A 20,796-nucleotide genomic window follows, 5' to 3' on the forward strand; every position below is an offset into this window, starting at 1 on the left:
TCAGTCATAACAGACAGAATTACTTTCACTAGATACTGCTAATTTAACGGTACTTTAGGGATTTGATCTTTGTGAATTGCAATATGATTTAGTCTCATCATACCTCCTGGAATAATTTGCACCTGAATGTGTGCATCGGAATGTTATCTTATTCCAAAAGAAAAGGTAAAGGACCTCTGACAGTTAAGTCCAGTCACAGACGACTCTGGGGTTGCAGCGCTCATCTTGCTTTACAGGCCGAGGGAGCCGGCGTTTGTCCGCAGACAGTTTTTCCTGGTCATGTGGTCAGCATGACTAAGCCGCTTCTGGAGCAATGGAACACCGAAACCAGAGCAGTGCACAGAAACACCATTTATCTTCCTGCTGAAGAAGTACCTATTTATCTACTTGCACATTTTTTTGGCATGCTTTCAAATTGCTAGGTTGGCGGGAGCTGGGACTGAGCAACGGGAGCTCACCCTGTCGTGGAGATTCAAACCGCCAACCTTCTGATCGGCAAGCCCAAAAGGCTCAGTGGTTTAGACCACAGGGCCACCGTCTTTCCCAAATGTTGCTCAGAAACATCAACAGGTTCAAAGAGCTGCAGTCAGATTTTTTGAGTGAGGCTGGTTATAGGGAATATATGCCTCTGTTGTTACAGCACCTCCACTGGCTACCACCATTCTGTCTCCAGGCACAATTCAAAGTGCTGGTTATGACCTATAAAGCCCTACAAAGCTTAGACCATATTTCCTCATACAAAGCTGCCCAGGTTTTGAGCTCCTCAAGGGCCCTTCTCTCAGTCCAACCCCTCTCACAGGAAGTTTTGTGGGGATGCAGGAAAGGACCTTCTCAGTGGTTGCTCCCAGACTCTGAAACGAACTTCCTGAAGAAACTAGACTGGCTCCCTCCTTTTTGTCCTTCTGCTGAGAGGAAGAACATCTTGTTCTAACAGACTTTGGGGAATTGATTGTTTTTAATGAAAGGGTTGGCGCTGTGCTGTTTTTATTGTAGTCATTTGTATGTTCTAAGCAGATTTTATATGTGTATATGGTTTTAATTCTATTGAATTGGTTTTTTTTCTATTTTTTTTTTACAAAAACTTGTTTTTATATGGAAGCTGCCTTGATGCCTGTCAGGAGAAAATGCAGTGGTAAATAGATATATAATAATCTAACAACACATAATCTATAAAAGCCATAGACAGATCAACATAATTATATCTATCTATCTTTCATCTATATAGATATAGATATATGTATACATGTATACATATATACATATATACACAGTAGGACAATGACTATAGCTTTTCTAGATCTATAGGGTAGGAGGGAAAAACATTTTGAATAATTAAACATGGCGGATGGCCATCTCAGTTACGAAGATGCAAGCAAGAGAACAAGGGAAAAGGCGCACCTCAAAAAAGCAGAATAATACTTGAAATTTATTTAAATATGAGGTGACTGAAGTAGTACTTTCTGAATGTCTTGAATCATCATCAGATGTCTATGAGTTCCAGTGTTATGAGAGAGGGAGAAACACTTTTCTCTATCCACCTCCCCTATGCCAAGCTTAACTTTGTAAATTTCTACTAAATCACCTCTCATTCATTTTTCATTTAAATTAAAGAAGTCCCAAACCTGTAACCTTTCTTTGTAAGGGAGTCACCCCATCCACTTGATTGTATTAGTTCCCCTTTTCCGAACTTTCCCCAACTCTACAATGTCCATTTTGAGGTGATCTGAACTGTACACAGTATTCCAAATGTGGTTGCACCATAGATTTGTGTAATGGCAATACGATTTTGGAAATTCGATATTTTATATTTTATTAGGCTTGGTGTCACAGGTCTATTTTTTCAGGTGGGTAGGGCTGCCCACCTCTTAATCATATGACATCATTAGGATATAACATGAAAGTTGGACAGCTCCACTGCCCACCTCTCAAAATTTCTTGTGCAGGGATGGGAAACCAAATGTGGCCTAGAAACCCTCCCCAATTTGCACCTGAGGCAAATTGTTTTGAACTGTGTTTTGTTCAGAGCATGCCCATTTGTCCCAGACCTCATATCATATTTATCATATGTGGGACATGTAGAGATGTACCTGGATCCAACCCACCTATTAAATTTGGCTTCTTTTTTGGTAAACAAAGATCTGGGCCCCCTCTGCCCTACAACCTCAGAACTTCCAAGGTAATAATATTAAAATATAATTGTTGTCCTCTTTCATTTGTGGATTAGACACGACCTCTTTCCCTATGCACTGAGACTTGCAAGCCAGGTTTTAGCAAGAAAGTGAAGGAAGGGGAGCCATTTTGCTGTTATGATTGCATCTCATGCCCAGCAGGGAAGATTTCATATGAGGGTAAGACCCAGAGTTTTCTTAATATGATTGGCTATATGTAAAGAAATAGGCCTCTAAAATAAGGAACACAAAGTGATTATGGTAAGTCTGAGTCAGAGGGCCTTGTTGGAAATGCAAAAATCCAATATGGTTTTCTTGGTGGAATCATTTGACCTTGTTTCGAATGTGAGCTTGGTCGCCCATGGCCTCCTAGCCTAAACTTCATCCCAAGACCTCAGAACAGGTAAAGAGAGGGGTTGGTCTCATCTGACATCCTTGTATGAGTTTCTGTGTTTATGAGCAATCTCCTCCTTGAAGTCTCATTCAGGTCCACAAATGCAGTGGGGGTAGTTATTTATCGACTCAACAATAGGGAAGTTGGGATAGGTTTGGAAGATTATGGCCTCTGTGGTTCATATTTATCTTCCAAACTCCTGTTGTCTCATTATTGGCAAACAAGAGGGTTGGCTTCTGGAAATTTTGTTTATATAAAATACAGTTGCATATAAAAATATGCAATATACATATTAATTTCCCTTCTGACACACTCTGCCTCCCATCCTCTGGGTCCTCGTGTAGGGTCCAAACAAACTCTCAGCTCACCCACAAAAGTCTTGCAATGAGAAGAGTTCCTGGAAACAGTGGACATCACCCTAGTCTCTTGTTTCTTATGAGCAGGCACAAGCGGGATGGTACTTCCTCAGGCTGCCCACAACTATGTCCCATTCACAACCAGTACCAGGAGCAGCAGGTTTGTTGAGTTTCTCAGGTGGTCCAAAGAATGGGGAAGGGATCCCCTCACTCAGAGCCCCCCTTTTGTATTATTATTGAATTTATATACCGCCCTATACCAGAGGTCTCTCTCTTCACCTCTGTCCTTTTCTCCTCCAGCTGCTAGAGAGAGAGAGAGAGAGAGGTGTGACATGAGAAGCGAGCACAATGTACTAGTTGAGAAGGAAGTATACATTTTAATTCATTTTAGATTAAAAAAATGAAAATAGCATAAAGAGTAAAACAAAACAAAAAACAGCATAATGGTTTACTAAATTGTCTTCAACATTGATTATAAACGGCCTTGGAAAAGGAAAATCAGGACGTGGTGTAAAATTGTCCTTGGTAATGCACCACATTTGAGGTTTTGTTGTATATATTCAAAAATGCCCAATTCTCATAGATAAGTCATTGCTTGGAGTCTCTTGGGATGACAGGATTACATAAACTTTAATCTATGCAACATTAGCATGGATTGTATGGTTTGGGACACCAAAATAAACCTCATAACTCATTGCTTCTTTTTCAGATATGAATGACTGTTTTAAATGTCCTGATGAATATTATCCCAACAAAAAACAGGATTTATGTATTCTGAAGGAAATAAGCTTATTGTCTTATGAAGAACCTTTGGGGATCTGTTTAGCCTGTTTTTCGCTTTCCTCTTCAATCATCACAGCTCTGGTGCTAGGGACGTTTCTGAAGCACCACAACACTCCCATTGTCAAAGCCAACAACCGGGACCTCACCTACATGCTCCTCCTCTCCCTCCTGCTCTGCTTCCTTTGTGCATTGCTATTCATTGGACAGCCTCAGAAGGTGACATGTCTTCTGCGACAACCTGTTTTTGGCATCATCTTCTCCGTGGCTGTTTCTTGTGTGCTGGCAAAAACGATCACAGTGATTCTGGCTTTCATGGCCACCAAACCAGGATCCAGGATGAGGAAATGGGTGGGGAAGAGGCTGGCCAACTCCATTGTGATTTCCTGCTCCTTTATTCAAGCAACCATTTGTATTATGTGGTTGGCATTTTCTCCCCCATTCCCAGATGTCGATAAGCACTCAACTTACAGAGAAATTGTTCTAGAATGCAATGAGGGTTCTGTAGCTATGTTTTACTGTGTCCTGGGTTACATGGGCTTTCTGGCTATGGCCAGTTACAGTGTGGCTTTCCTTGCCAGGAAGTTGCCTGACAGTTTCAATGAAGCCAAGTTCATCACTTTCAGCATGTTGGTCTTTTGCAGTGTTTGGTTATCCTTTATTCCCTCCTACCTAAGTACTAAAGGAAAATACATGGTAGCTGTGGAGATCTTTTCTATCTTAGCCTCCAGCGCTGGGGTGCTGGGGTGCATCTTTTTCCCTAAATGCTATATCATTGTTTTCAGGCCTGAATTGAACGATAAGGAACAGCTTATAAGACGAAAGGCTGGATGAATGTGCGGGTGGGTTTTGCTCTAGTCTGCACAACCAATGGATATTTGGTTGTTTGGGTGTTTATGAATTATTCTCTTGGTATATTTGTTCTATCTCAATTTTCTGTGGACCTCTCTATCTTTTAAACATGTATACACACACTCTCTTTCCTAAAAATGTATACACTCTGTAGCAAGATCTCCTTATGTATATACATGTGGCCATAAACCTGAATTATTTAGAGCAAGTCATCTTGCAACCCATGAACCTATAACAGATCTTGAGCAGAATTTTTCAACTTATATTCTAACAGTAAGGGTTTGAATTTAGCCAAATAATAATTGTGCATAACGTATTACACAGTAAAAATGTTATAAAGACCAAAGGCCTGGTTATTTAGGAAAGATTTTGCCTGGTGCCTAAAGTTATATAATGACGGTACCAGGTGAGCCACCCTGGGGTGAAAACTCCACTGTAGAAATAGGAAGAAGGGCCTCATATGATGAGCACATGGTCTGGGTCAGTTCCTTTGGGGAGAGGCAGTCCTTGTGGCATTGTGGTTCTGAACAACTGAAGGATTCATGGTCAAAACCAGCACTTTTATTTGGCCAGGAAACTAGTTGGCAGCCAGGACAGTTGTGCCAGCATTGGTGTTAGATGCTCAAACTTTCTTGCACAAGTGAGCAACCTGACCACTGAATTCTACACCTGCTGTAGTTTCCAAAGCATCTTAAGAGGCAGCCCTAAATATAACACATTGCCGTGATCTCACCTACAAGTTACCATCCAAGTCCTCATCCAAGCCAAAGCATCCTTTGATACTCAAGTAGGTGGAAGGAAAGAGGGAATCTTCAGATCTAACAAACAAGTTTCCTTCTGCAATCACACAGAGGAACCTCAACATTGACTTTGTAATTATTTTCCTCTGCCATTACAGCAATTACTATTATTAATTATCTTGCATGCTGCACCCCTGTGGAATCTGAACTGGAAATAAATTGAAAGTTGTTTTTTAGTCAATATGCCCATTAGAATTTATAACTACTGCTAGGGATTAGTGGTATTTATACTTCAGGGTTCTGGACTATTTGAAAACTGAATAAACATTTAAATCAGTCATTGCAACTGGTGACATTGAAATAAGGGAGTTTTCTGTGGAAAGAATGTCATGTTTCTCAAGTGAAGACTTGCCCTCACACTCAGAATGGTGACTTTTGCTATGTTGCTGCTGGAACTGCTTCCTGAAATGTCATGCAAGACTCACATGGTGAAGTGTCATGTCCATGATCCACACCCTCCACTTCACAAGTATCACCGGTCAGGAGACCTCATCCTTGGTGGCCTAGCTTCTCACAGCTTCATCATTTCCAATGCATTAGCCTTCACTAAAGAACCCCCACAGGCATTGCCCGAAGAGCTTGCGTAAGGAGTTGCTCTTTTTTTATCTCTTTCTGTTTTTCTTAGCTTCTTTCTCTGAATATTGAAAGCTATGGCATACGGATTTTTAAACATAGAAAGTATAAAGAATGCAATTAAGGATATGTCCCTTGTTCCCCATAACAAGATAATAGAATATGATAAAGATAAATTTCTTTCACTGACTAATATAGGCTTGCATAGACTAGTTCCATATCTATTTTGAAATCTGTTGTGTTCCATCTTAACAGGGAAAGGAATCTCAGTGATATGTGATAGATTTTGTATTCTTCCTTTATATGTTCTAGAGTTTAAAAAAATGTTTTTAACACATAAAAGGGGGTTAACAGACTTACCAAGAAACAAAAACCAAGCAATTTTGTACACTACCCTGGACTGCATCCACAAATGTGGTTTAAAATACTGTACTATTTCATAAAGCAAACAATGATGAGAATGCAATAATTGTGATTTATAGAATGAGAGATATATTTTTGATACAGAATGCAATTCTTATTTCAGAGTAGTGACTAAGAATTACCAGCACATCCTGGCCTTGGAATTTGCAGTGAAGGAGATTAATGTATCAATCTCTGTGCTGAGCATCATGGATTTAAAGTTGTTGTTTTCCTCCCATGGTTGCGTTGCCTGCCATATTTCACCTTGTGGTGCAGAGGCCAAAATATGTGAACTGGTGTGGTGAATAAAGCATAAGCTTAAATACCGCAGCAAGACTCTTATACAGGGGATGTGATTTTCAATTTATTGATACAATTTGGAAAAACACACATGAAATAAATACTTTTAATTTGAAGAGAGGCTAATGATGCAGGTTGATTTCCATTCAGTCACCAATCTTTTGGGGGGAAATGTACAAAAGTCTCAGGGTTTAAACAACATTGCCTCACAAATTTAATACAAGGAGATTGAAATGATGGTGACTGAGTGGGAGTTGAAAATGGCAGCTTTTGGTTTGTGCTTCTCAGAAGTGGAGTGAAAAGTTATGGAGCATAAATCCCATCAAAGGAAAATTTAGATGAGAGTTCATGGGACTATGCTAAAATTAACCCACATGTGGTATTGAATATCTACTAGACTGTACTACATGAAGTTGATGTTATGCCCACATTGTGCTCGCAGGAATGTAGGCAGAAGGGTGTATGTATGTCTTTATGAAGGAAATTTGCATTTACTAAGGATTTGTGGTGCCGTACCATAGGATCAACAGGGAATGCAAAATGTTGGCAGAAGGGTGTCTGTGTGCCTTTATGCCAGGAGTACAAGCCCATGTTATAACAGAAGCTGGTAAATGTGTTTTGACTGAAAAAGAAAGCTACAGCAATGTAGAGTGTCCAGGGTTTGAATACAGCAGGACACTTCCTTTCTTGGAAACATGGTACCTTTCTTGTTCTTCTTTATAGTGACAGTCTTCAACCTCCAATTTTCACTTTTATTTGGTGTGTACGCTTAATTGGCAACAGTAACACAAAAGACTCAAGAAGTATTTCAGAATTATTATTTTGAGCATCTTGTATTGAGTGATGGAGCAACATGGTCCTTACTCAAAAGGTAACTTAAATGTTGAATAAAAATGACTGAATATATTCATAAAACTATTCCTATTCTCTCCCCCCCCCCACACACTGCAATCCCTTTTAGCTTATATATAGCCCTGCTCCAATAATGGAGGATAAAACTCCAGGCCTTTCCTTCTACCAAATGGTCCCACAGGAAGCCCTGCAGTATGAGGGGATTCTCTCCTTACTTCTGCATTTCAGGTGGACCTGGGTTGGACTCCTTACCATGAATATTGAGAATGGAGAAAGATTTGTGCAAGTCGTGGTTCCAATGTTTACTTCTAGTGGCATTTGTTTTGCCTTTATAGAGAGAGTATCCAAATTATCTCTTGTCACTGATCTTAAAGACTTATTACAGCAGGGTGGAAAAATATGTGATAAAGTAATGAGTAGCAAAGCCAATGTCATGATCTTCTACAGAGAGTCTTATTCTATGATATTTCTGAGATGGCTTCCATATTTATCTGAGCAAGAAGATGGGAATATTAACCCAAAGGGTACAGTGTGGATATTGACAGCCCAGGTGGAGCTGACTTCTCTCGTTTATCAAAGGACTTGGGATAAAGAAATAATCCACGGGGCTCTGTCCTTCGCAATTCACTCCAATGACATATCAGGATTTCAACAATTTACTGCCGCCAGAAAACCTGCCACCTCAAAAGAAGATTATTTCATCAAGGACGTCTGGCAGCAGGCCTTTGCCTGTTCATTTCCAGGTACAGGTGCAGAAGATGTGGATGGGGATATCTGCACTGGAGATGAGAACGTGGGGACTCTTCCTGGGCCTTTCTTTGAAATGAACATGATTGGCCACAGCTACAGTATCTACATGGCTGTTTATGCCATGGCACATGCTGTACGTGACATGTTCTCATGGAGACTGAAATCAAGAATGTTAAAAGACCAAGGGCAATTGTCATTACAAAATCAACAGCCATGGAAGGTAATGAAGCCAATTTTCTCTTCCAGTACAGCACCGTATCATTGGTGCTGAAATAGTCCATGGTTTTTTCAATAAATTATCTCCCTGAGTTTTGTTTGTTTGTTTGTTCTTTTTTGAGACTGTTGCCACTGAATATATTTCTAAGACTGATACACATCCTCTTCTTCTGATTTCCTTTTTCAAATATAGTTCCATCATTTCCTCAGAGCTGATAAGACGAAAGGCTGGATGAATGTGGGTGTGTTTTGCTCTAGTCTGCACAACCAATGAATATTTGGTTGTTTGGGTGTTTATGAATTATTTTCTTGGTAAATTTGTTCTATTTCAATTTTCTTTGGACCTCTCTATCTTTTAAACATATGCACACTCTCTTTCCTAAAAAACAAAACCTTTGCACTCTGTAGCAAGATCTCCTTATGTATATACATGTGGCCGTAAACCTGAATTATTTAGAGCAAGTCATCTTGCAACCCATGAACCTAAAACAAATCTTGATTAGAGTTGTGCAATTTAAACCCTTAAGAATAAGGGCTTAGAGAATTTAGCCAAATATTGCATGGCCTGGTTATATAGGATTTTGCCTGGTGCCTAAAGATATAATGACGGTACATTGCTGACACCAGGTGAGCCACCCTGGGGAGAGCACTCCACAAATAGAGAATCACAGCAGAAAAGGCCTGTTCTTGTGTTGCCACCCTCTGGACCTCTTGTGGAGCAGGCACAGGAAGAAGGGCCTCAGATGATGAGCACACAGTCTGGGTCAGTTCATTTGGGGAGTGGCAGTCCTCGTGACATTGTGGTTCTGAGTAACTGATGGCTTAATAGGTCAAAACCATTACTTTTATTTGGCCTGGGCAACCAGTGCAATTGTGCCAGGATTAGTATTTTATGCTCAAATTTTCTTGCACTGGTGCGCAACCTGGTTACTGAATTCTACACCAGCTGCAGTTTCCAAACCATCTTCAGAGGCAGCCCCACATATAACACTTTGCAATAATCTTACCTACAAGTTACCAGAGCATAGACGAATGATATTAGGCCTTACTTGTCCAGATAAGAGCACAACTGGGCCACCAAGACCACCTGAGCTTCAAGTGAAAGCAGTGAGTCGATAATTATTCCCGGGTTATGTACAATTTCCTTCAGAGGGAGTGTAACAATCAAGAGCAGGCCACCTTCCATCCATACAGTCTAAGGAGCCTCCCACAAATGTCCTGCAATGGTAGATATTGCCATACACTAGCTCCTCAAATACACTAAGAATTGCATTACATGGTAAAGAAATATGGGCCATAAAGGCTGCAGATTAGAAGAAACCCAGAAGATCTCAAATTCATAGAGTAAGCAGTAGTATAATCACCTGGTGCTAAGCACTAAGGCAAACACAGTGACTTGCTGGGTTGTCACCTCTCAAGGCTCCAGAACTCTGGTGGAATCCTCATTAACTTGTGCATGGTGCCCAGTGCCAAATCCCTGAACTGTTCCAACTGAAACAGAGAAGGTACTGCATTATACAACTTTCAGCAGTTGTTGGTCTCATCTCTTTACCCTGGCTTTCGACACTTGATATGCCAATTTCTATCACCCCCATATTTACTAAATGCTAAGTTGTTTAAAATACTGCTTCATTTGTTGTAACCCACCCCTGAGTGGGAGGACAGGTAATGTAAAAGAGGGAACAAGCAAACCTCTTGTGAAGCTACAGACATGGGCAAGCTTCTTGGGACCCTACATCAGTGCCCTCTCTGTCTTCCCAAAGGTTAAGGGGTCCTTTCTCTGGCATTCAGAATCAAGACAAGAAAGAAGTGGCAAAGGAGGGATTTGAGGCTACAGATTGAAAGGACTCAGCAGCTGGGTTGCTACCAATTAGGCCTTGCTCTTTTAAAAGTAAGACTCGCTCTGCCTTCCAACTTCATTGATGAGCCCGCCCACCACATTTCCTAATTAGAAAATGCCTCCCTCCCCACAAGCTGTGGTATGTGTTGGTAGGTAAAGGTAAAGGGACCCCTGACCATTAGGTACAGTCGTGGCCGACTCTGGTGTTGCAGCGCTCATCTCGCTTTATTGGCTGAGGGAGCCAGCGTACAGTTTCCAGGTCATGTGGCCAGCATGACTAAGCCGCTTCTGGCGAACCAGAGCAGTGCACGGAAACACCATTTACCTTCCTGTCGGGGTGATACCTATTTATCTACTTGCTTTCAAACTGCTAGGTTGGCAGGAGCAGGGACCGAGCAACAGGAGCTCACCCCGTTGCGGGGATTCGAATTGCCGACCTTCTGATTGGCAAGTCCTAGGCTCTGTGGTTTAACCCACAGCGCCACCCGCGTCCCTATGTGTTGGTAAGTTGCCTTTAAATCTTCAGCACAGTGCTCCTAATACAAGTTTAAGTGTACATTAACGCCAAACTATGATGTTATACGTCTGAAGCCTTGGTGCCTCCCTCATCCAAGCCAAAGTATCATTTGATACTCAACTAGGCGGAAGGTGTGGGGGAATCTTCAGATGTAACAAACAAGTTTCCTCCTGCAATTACACAGAGGAACCCCAACGTTGACTTTGTAATTATTTTCCTCTGCCATTACAGCAATGACTATTATTAATTTTGTTGCACGCTGAACCCGCTGTGGAATTCGAAAAGGAAAGAAAAAAAGAAAGTTGTTATTTGGTCAATATAAACACTAGAATTTATAACTACCGCTAGGGCTTAGTTGTGTTTATACTGCAGAGTTCTGGCCTATTTAAAAACTGAATAAGCATTTAAATCAGCCTTTGCAGCTGTTGACATTGAAATAAGGGAGTTTTCTGTGGAAAGAATGTCATGTTGATTTGCCTTCACACTCAGGATGGCGACTTTGCTTATATTGCTGCTGACACTGCTTCCTGAAATGACATGCAAGACTCACATTGTGAAGTGTCGTGTCCATGATCCACACCCTCCACTACACAAGTATCACCAGTCAGGAGACCTCATCTTTGGTGGCTTAGCTTCTCACAGCTTCATCATTTCCAATGCATTAGCCTTCACTAAAGAACCCCCACAGGCATTACCCGAAGAGCTTGCGTAAGGAGTTGCTCTTTCTTTATCTCTTTCTGTTTTTCTTAGTTTCTTTCACTGAATACTGAAGGTTGTGGCATATTGATTTTGAATAGAGAAAAATATAAATAATGTAGTTAGGAATGTTCCAGTTTCTACATAACAGGATAATGCAACATAATAAAGATAAATTTCTTTTCACTGACTTATAATAGCTTGCATAGCCTAGGTTCATATCTATTAATTTTGAAATCTGTTGTGGTCCATCTTTCCATGGAAATGAATCTCAGTGATATGTGATGGATTTTGTTTTCTTCTCTTTGTATGTACCAGAGTTTTAAAAATGTTGTTAATACATATTTGATCACATACTTACATCATTTCCCTATCATTGGAGTTTTGTTGGGTTCTTTTTAGTCTTCAGTAACTCCTTTATTAAATGCTCATTTATGACCCATAATGATATGCTAACAAGAACTGCTTTCACTTAAATAATTTATAGTGGAGAGAATCACAGCTTTAAACAATGAATGTGCTGCCTCCAGTATATTTCTGGTCTGCAATAGGTTGATTGACTGAAGGGGTTCATGGCTCACACAAATACGTACTTACTAAAAAAGAAAAAAAAGAAAAAGCCAAGGAATTTTGTACACCACCCTAGATTGCTTCCAGAAATGTTTTTTTAAAATACTGTACTATTTCATAATGCAAACAATGATGAGCGTACAGTAATTATAATTTTATAAAATGAGAGTTTTCTGTGGAAAGAATGTCATGTTTCTCAAGTGAAGATTTGCCTTCACACTCAGGATGGCGACTTTGCTTATGTTGCTGCTGGCACTGCTTCCTGAAATGACATGCAAGACTCACATTGTGAAGTGTCACGTCCATGATCCACATCCTCCACTTCACAAGTATCACCAGTCAGGAGACCTCATCCTTGGTGGCTTAGCTTCTCACAGCTTCATCGTTTCCAATGCATTAGCCTTCACTATAGAACCCCCACAGGCTTACCCGAAGAGCTTGTGTAAGGAGTTGCTCTTTCTTTTATCTCTTTCTGTTTTTCTTAGCTTCTTTCTCTGAATATTGAAAGCTATGGCATATGGATTTTTAAACATTAAAAGCATAAAGAATGCAATTGTTTCCCTTGTTCCCCATAACAAGATAATAGAATATGATAAATATAAATTTCTTTCACAAGTTCCATATCTGTTTTGAAATCTGTTGTGGTCCATCTTAACAGTGAAAGGAATCTCAGTGATATGTGATAGATTCTGTATTCTTCCTTTATATGTTCGAAAGTTTAAAAAATGTTTTTAACACATAAAAGGGGGGTTATCAGACTTACTAGAAAACAAAATCCAAGCAATTTTGTACCCTACCCTGGACTGTATCCACAAATGTGGTTTAAAATACAGTACTATTTCATAAAGCAAACAATGATGAGAATGCAATAATTGTGATTTATAAAATGAGAGATATTTTTTTGATACAGAATGCAATTCTCATTTCAGCGTGGTGACTAAGAATTACCAGCACATCCTGGCCTTGGTATATGCAGTGAAGGAGATCAATGACAACCCTCAGATCTTACCCAATACCACCTTGGGCTTCCACATATTTGACAGCTATTTCATTGCAAAAGGGACCTATCATGCTACAATGCTGCTAATGTCCAGCCCAAACAGATTGGTCCCCAACTACAAATGTGACATCCATCATCATTTGATAGCAGTCATCGGGGGACTGGATCCCCTAACCTCTCTTCATGCTGCAACAGTCTTGGATATCTATAAAATTCCACAGGTATAATGTATCCATCTCTGTGCTGAGCATGATGGATTTAAAGTTGTTGTTTTCCTTCCATGGTTGCGTTGCCTGCCATATTTCACCTTGTGGTGCAGAGTCCAAAATATGTGAACTGGTGTGGTGAATAAAGCATAAGCTTAAATACCACAGCAGGACTCTTATACAGGGGATATGATTTTGAATTTATTGATACGATTTGGAAAAAACACACGAAATAAATACTTTTAATTTGAGGAGAGGCTAATGATGCAGGTTGATTTCCATTCAGTCACCAATCTTTTGGGGGTAAATGTACAAAAGTCTCAGGGTTGTAAACATAACTGCCTCACAAATTTAATACAAGGAGATTGAAATGATTGTGATTGAGTGGGAGTGGAAAATGGCAGCTTTGGGATTGTGCTTCTCAGAAGTGGAGTGAAAAGTTATGGAGCATAAATCCCATTGAAGGAAAAATTAGATGAGAGCTCATGGGACTATGCTAAAATTAACCCACATGTGGTATTGAATATCCACTAGACTGTACTATATAAGTTGATTTTATGCCCACATTGTTTTTGCAGGAATGAAGGCAGAAGGGTGTATGTATGTCTTTATGAAGGAAATTTGCATTTACTAAGGATTTGTGGTGCCGTAGCATCGGATCAACATGGGCATGCAAAATGTTGGGAGAAGGGTGTCTGTGTGTCTTTATGCCGGGAGTATAAGCCCATGTTATAACAGAAGCTGGTAAATGTGTTTTGACTGAAAAAGAAAGCTACAACAATGTAGAGTGTCCAGGGTTTAAATACAGCAGGACACTTCTTTTCTTGGAAACATGGTACCTTTCTTGTTCTTCTTTATAGTGACAGACTTCAACCTCCAATTTTCACTTTTATTTGGTGTGTACGCTTAATTGGCAACAGTAACACAAAAGACTCAAGACGTATTTCAGTATTATTATTTTCAGCATCTTGTATTGAGTGATGGAGCAACATGGTCCTTACTCCAAAGGTAACTTGAAATGTTGAATAAAAATGACTGAATATATTCATAAAACTATTCCTATTCTCTCCCCCCCCCCACTGCAATCCCTTTTAGCTTATATATAGCCCTGCTCCAATAATGGAGGATAAAACTCCAGGCCTTTCCTTCTACCAAATGGTCCCACAGGAAGCCCTGCAGTATGAGGGGATTCTCTCCTTACTTCTGCATTTCAGGTGGACCTGGGTTGGTCTCCTTACCATGGATCTTGAGAATGGAGAAAGATTTGTGCAAGTCGTGGTTCCAATGTTTACTTCTAGTGGCATTTGTTTTGCCTTTATAGAGAGAGTATCCAAATTATCTCTTGTCACTGATCTTAAAGACTTATTACAGCAAGGTGCAAAAATATATGATAAAGTAATGAGTAGCAAAGCCAATGTGATGATCTTCTATGGAGAATCTTATTCTATGATATTTCTGAGATGGCTTCCATATTTATCTGAGCAAGAACATGTGAAAATTAACCCAAAGGGTACAGTGTGGATTATGACAGCCCAGGTGGAGCTGACTTCTCTCGTTTATCAAAGGACTTGGGATAAAGAAATAATCCACGGGGCTCTGTCCTTCGCAATTCACTCCAATGACATATCAGGATTTCAACAATTTACTTCCAGTAGAAAACCTGCCACCTCAAAAGAAGATTATTTCATCAAGGATTTCTGGCAGCAGGCATTTGCCTGTTCATTCCCAAGTACAAGTGCAGAAGATGTGGATGGGGATATCTGCACCGGAGATGAGAACATGGGGACTCTTCCTGGGCCTTTCTTTGAAATGAACATGATTGGCCACAGCTACAGTATCTACATGGCTGTTTATGCCATGGCACAGGCTGTTCATGACATGTTCTCATGGAGACTGAAATCAAGAATGTTAAAGGACCAAGGGCAGTTGTCATTTCAAAATCAACAGCCATGGCAGGTAATGAAGCCATTTTTTTCTTGCAATAGGGCACCATAATATTGGTGTCAAATAGTCCATGACTCATTTAATTATCTCCCTGATTTTTGTTTCTTTTTTCTGTTCTTAGTTAGACTGTTGCCACTGAATATATATGTTAGACTGATACACATCCTCTTCTTCTGATTTCCTTTTTCAAATATAGTTCCATCATTTCCTCAGAGGTGTATTATTTAATAATAGTGCTGGAGATGAGGTTTCCTTTAACCAGAATGGGGAGTTGAAAGTTGGGTTGGATGTTATTAATTGGATTGTTTCCCTAAACCAATCCTTTCATAAAATTAAAGTTGGCAGGATGGATCCCCATACTTCTTTGCATCAAGTGTTCACCATCCATGAAGACTCTATAACATGGCAAAGGCGGTTTAACATGGTAGGAAGATATCCAGTTTGGAATGAACATTGACTTCAGTACTGTTTGTAAACATCATTTCACTTGACCGCAATGATTTTGTGATGTATGAAGAATTCTTGAACTGGTCAGGGAAATTACACTTCATGAACTTATTCACCACGGTAGTGTTACAGATAATTATTTTTTTAAGATATTTTTTTTTTTTGAGAAATTGATAGATGAACTAAATATATTCATCTTTTGCTTTGAATATATGTCAAATGATGATCTTTGGTTGAGATCCAAAGTTTGTCATGCACATTGATTTCATTGTATCAGTTCAGAGCACTCCATCTTTGAATATCACTTAAGATCATTTTCATTCAAAACATTCAAAATTCCATCAATAAGACCAAAGTACAGTAGTACCTCGGGTTACAAACTTCGCCCCAGAATGAGAGCGGAAATTGTGTGCCGCGTTGCGACGGCAGTGGGAGGCCCCATTAGCGAAAGCACACCACAGGTTAAGAACGGACGTCCAGAACGAATTAAGTTCATAACCCGAGGTACCCCTGTATATGTAACCTTTATTCGTTTTATTTATGAAATAATCTTCGGCAGCGTGGTTGAAACCAGCTCTATGAAAATGAAGGAAGTCAGAAAACCAGGTAGAATCTCCTCTTTTGTTCCTCACCTTTCCATCAAGTGGAAAACATTATTTCTTGCTTGCCTCTATCAAACCAGAACTTCACTATTTAAAACACTAACTCTATCATCTTCCTAATGCCCAATGAAAAAGGCAATTACAAGCATTTCTTTTTACTTCTTTCCTTCTCAAACAAGAAACCGATTTAGAATTCTTCTCCTGTCCTGTACCTTTTGGTTAAAAAAGGAAATAAAATCTCTCTCTCTCTCTCTCTCTCTCACACACACACACACATACACACATACACACACACACACACGTACAGAGAGAGAAAGAGACAGACATAAACACAAGCTAGGGATGGGATGATCTATGCAAATTTGCAAAGAGCAACCATCATATGAAGAATGCATGGTTCTGATTTGCTTATGGTGAGCAGTCAAAAGCCGGCCCTGCAACTGCTTTTTTGTTTGTTTGTGTGCCTTTGAGGCTTCTCCTGCTTAACCTTCTAAGAGAGTAAAAGGAACCAACAATTGCTATGCCTGTCATACTTTAAGACCTTTCCTTTCATTAAGTGTCTTCCCTCTCTGCAGACAAAGTTGGAATCTGCTGCTCGTGGTTTTTATTTCTGGATGTTAGACATGAACATCTAGAAAACATCTCAGTTACAGAAAATGTATTAATGTGATTGTGGGTGACAGGAGAAAGCATGAACCATCCTTGGTGATTGGGGAGGGAGTTGGATTCTTCTCAGGTCTCTGCCCATTTTTCTAGTAACAGGAGTCAACTCTACTGGAACCATAAAGATTCCCAGCTCTATATTTTCTTTTGTTTCATGGATTAGGCAAGGCCTATTTCTGTATGCAGTGAGAGTTGCAGTCCTGGTTCAAGCAAGAAAATGAAGGAGGGGGAGCCATTTTGTTGCTACGATTGCACTCCCTGTCCAGAAGAGAAGATTTCAGACCAGATGGGTAAGCAACATCACATACAGAAATAGGAAGCAGATGGCCAGTAATCCAGAGGAATGGGAATAAGCATAAATATATGCATACAATATGGTTACCGGTTTTATTCTTTTTTAAAAAAAAGAAAAAATGGGGGGGAATGGTAAGTCTGAGTGATGCAGAGGGCCTTGTTGAAGATGCAAAAATCCAACCTGGTTTCCTTGGTGGAATAATTTGCCCTTGTGTTGAATGTGAGCTGATCGGCCCATGTCCTCCTTGCCTCATCTTCATCCCGTGACCTCAGAACAGGCAAAAAGAAGGGTTGGTTTTACCTGTCTTCCTTGTATGAGTTTCTGTGTTTATAAGGAATCTCCTCTTGAAATCTCATTCAGATCCACAAATGCAGTGTGACTAATAGTTTATCAGCTCAACAATAGGGAAGTTGAGATAGGCTTGGAAGATTATGGCCTCTGTGGTTCATATTCACCTTCCCCAAGCCTGTTGTCTCGTAAAAGGAGAACAAGGGGTTTGGCTTCTGGAATCTTTGTTTATATAAAATACACAGTTGCATATAAAAATGTTACATTTACACACACACACACACACACACATTTTACTTCTGACATACTCTGCCTCTTAGCCTCTGGGTCCTCACGTAGGGTCCAAACAAACTGTCAGCTCAGCTAAAAAAGTCTAGCAATGAGAAGAGATCCTGGAAACAGTGGACATCACCCTAGTCTTATGGACAGGCACAGGGGGGTTGGTTCGGGGTTGGTTCTTCCTCAGGCTCCCCACAACTATTCAGCTGCACACCCAGTTTGAGGAGCAATTGGTTTGTTGAGTTTCCCAGTTGGTCCAAAGGGTGGCGAAAGGGCACCTCTTCACTCACACCCCGTTGATTGATTGATTGATTGAATCTGTATACCCCCCCATACCAAGAGGTCTCTATCTAATTTTTTATTTTTTTATTTTTCTATACCGCTTTATATTTTTAAGAAAAATCTCAAAACGCTTTACAGCTTATTGAATCAATAAAACAGAAATAAAACAATCTGAAGAAAGTTGGATATAGAGTATGCAGTCAAAGCAACATAACAGCAAACGAAAATATTATCTTAATGATTTCAAAGAAAAAACATTTCAAAGGAGGTCAACTGCAGAATACATATTCAACATAGTAGGGCTGGGTGAATGTGGGACCAACCTCCTATGCCAGGTGGAAAGGGCCTTGCAGGGAGCGGCCTTCACACCTTCTTCACCCTCTGTCCTTTTCTCCTCCAGTTGCCGGAGGGAGACAGAGAAAGGTGTGACATCAGAAGAGAGCACAATGTATTAGTTGAGAAGGAAGCTTACATTTTGATTCACCTTTGATTAAGATTTTGTTTTAAAGGCATAAAGAGTAAAGCAAAATTAAAAAGAGCAGAATTCTTTATTGAAATCTCTTGAACCTTCATGATAAACTGCCTTGGCAGAGGAAAATCAGGTCCTGGTGTAAAATTGTCCTAGGTAAAGCACTACATCTGAGGTTTTGTTGTATATATTCAAAAATGCCCAAATCTCATAGATAAATCATTGCTTGGAGTCTCTTGGGATGACAGGATTACATAAACTTTAATCTATGCAACATTAGCATGGATTGTATGGTTTGGGACACCAATATAAACCTCATAACTAATTGCTTCTTCTTCAGATATGAATGACTGTTTTAAATGTCCAGATGAATACTATCCCAACAAAAAACAGGATTTATGTATTCTGAAGGAAATAAGCTTCTTGTCTTATGAAGAACCTTTGGGGATCAGTTTAGCCTCTTTTTCGCTTTCCTCTTCAATCATCACAGCTCTGGTGCTAGGGATGTTTCTGAAGCACCACAACACTCCCATTGTCAAAGCCAACAACCGGGACCTCACCTACATGCTCCTCCTCTCCCTCCTGCTCTGCTTCCTTTGTGCATTGCTATTCATTGGACAGCCTCAGAAGGTGACATGTCTTCTGCGACAACCTGTTTTTGGCATCATCTTCTCCGTGGCTGTTTCTTGTGTGCTGGCAAAAACGATCACAGTGATTCTGGCTTTCATGGCCACCAAACCAGGATCCAGGATGAGGAAATGGGTGGGGAAGAGGCTGGCCAACTCCATTGTGATTTCCTGCTCCTTTATTCAAGCAACCATTTGTATTATGTGGTTGGCATTTTCTCCCCCATTCCCAGATGTCGATAAGCACTCAACTTATGGAGAAATTGTTCTAGAATGCAATGAGGGTTCTGTAACTATGTTTTACTGTGCCCTTGGTTACATGGGCTTTCTGGCTATGGCCAGTTTCAGTGTGGCTTTTCTTGCCAGGAAGTTGCCTGACAGTTTCAATGAAGCCAAGTTCATCACTTTCAGCATGTTGGTCTTTTGCAGTGTTTGGTTATCCTTTATTCCCTCCTACCTGAGCACTAAAGGAAAATACATGGTAGCTGTGGAGATCTTTTCTATCTTAGCCTCCAGTGCTGGGGTGCTGGGGTGCATCTTTTTCCCTAAATGCTATATCATTGTTTTAAGGCCTGAACTGAACGATAAGGAACAGCTGATAAGACGAAAGGCTGGATGAATGTGGGTGTGTTTTGCTCTAGTCTGCACAACCAATGGATATTTGGTTGTTTCGGTGTTTATGAATTTTTTTTTGTAGGTAGATCTGTTCTATTTCAATTTTCTTTGGAGCTCTCTATCTTTTAAACATACATACACACTCTCTTTCCTAAAAAACAAAACCCTTGCACTCTGTAGCAAGATCTCCTTATGTATATACATGTGACCATACACTTGAATTATTTAGAGCAAGTCATCTTGCAACCCATGAACCTATAACACAGAGTTGAGCAGAGTTGTGTAACTTAAACTCTAAGAGTAAGGATTCAGAGAATTTAGCCAAATAATGATTGTGCATGGCCTGGACAGATTTTGCCTGGTGCCTAAAGATATATAATGACGGTAGCAGGTGAGCCACAATGAGGAGAGCACTCCACAAATAGGGAATCACTGCAAAAAAGGCCTGTTCTCGTGTTGCCACCCTCTGGATCTCTTGTGGAGCAGGCACAGGAAGAAGGGCCTCATATGATGAGCACATGGTCTGGGTCAGTTCCTTTGGGGAGAGGCAGTCCTTGTGGCTTTGTGATCCTGAACAACTGAAGGCTTCATTGGAAAAAACAGCACTTTTATTTGGCCTGGAAACTAACGGGTAGTGTGGCAGTTGTGCCATTATTGTTGTTATATGCTCAAACATTCTTGCACCTGTGAGCAACCTGGCCACTGAATTCTACACTAGCTGTAGTTTCCAAACAATCTTCGTAGGCAGACCCTTATATAACACATTGCTGTGATCTCACCTAAAAGTTACCTTTCAAGTACTCATCCAAGCCAAAGCATCCTTTGATACTGAAGTAGATGGAAGGAAAGAGGAAATCTTCAGATGTAACAAACAAGTTTCCTTCTGCAATTACACAGAGGAACCCCAACCTTGACTTTGTAATTATTTCCCTCTGTTATTACAGCAATTACTATTATTAATTATGTTGCATGTTGAACCCCCTGTGGAATTTGAATAGGAAAGAAATTGAAAGT

General features: G+C 40.2%; 2 protein-coding genes across 4 annotated transcripts in view; one reads left to right on the forward strand and one right to left on the reverse strand.

The window, feature by feature from the left end:
• Window positions 1-1,831: 1,831 nt before the first annotated feature.
• LOC310746579 (vomeronasal type-2 receptor 26-like) overlaps window positions 1,832-20,796 on the reverse strand; it is a 239,622-nt gene continuing 220,657 nt past the window's right edge. For all 3 annotated transcript variants that reach the window (XM_083580474.1, XM_083580475.1, XM_083580473.1), the window contains one exon: window positions 1,832-3,221. In XM_083580474.1, coding sequence (XP_083436600.1) covers window positions 3,130-3,221 — 92 coding nt within the window. In that variant the 3' untranslated portion in view covers window positions 1,832-3,129. The remainder of the gene's footprint in view (window positions 3,222-20,796) is intronic.
• LOC310748565 (vomeronasal type-2 receptor 26-like) lies at window positions 14,455-19,801 on the forward strand. The gene is made up of 4 exons (XM_083584417.1): window positions 14,455-15,228; window positions 15,413-15,655; window positions 17,092-17,218; window positions 18,864-19,801. The coding sequence occupies exons 1-4, from the start codon at window positions 14,512-14,514 to the stop codon at window positions 19,784-19,786; spliced, it is 2,010 nt and encodes a 669-aa protein (XP_083440543.1). The 5' UTR covers window positions 14,455-14,511; the 3' UTR covers window positions 19,787-19,801.

Source organism: Podarcis filfolensis (genome assembly GCF_964270895.1).
Source record: "Podarcis filfolensis genome assembly, chromosome: 13".
Lineage (NCBI taxonomy): Eukaryota > Metazoa > Chordata > Lepidosauria > Squamata > Lacertidae > Podarcis > Podarcis filfolensis.

Excerpts from the sequence above, each read along its gene's own strand:
- LOC310748565 (XM_083584417.1), top strand. The coding sequence starts at position 14,512 with ATGGATCTTGAGAATGGAGAAAGATTTGTGCAAGTCGTGGTTCCAATG. Across the intron at positions 15,656-17,091 it reads ACATGGTAGGAAGATATCCA|GCAAGGCCTATTTCTGTATG; the intron begins GTTTGGAATGAA and ends TTCATGGATTAG. Across the intron at positions 17,219-18,863 it reads GAAGATTTCAGACCAGATGG|TAATTGCTTCTTCTTCAGAT; the intron begins GTAAGCAACATC and ends AAACCTCATAAC.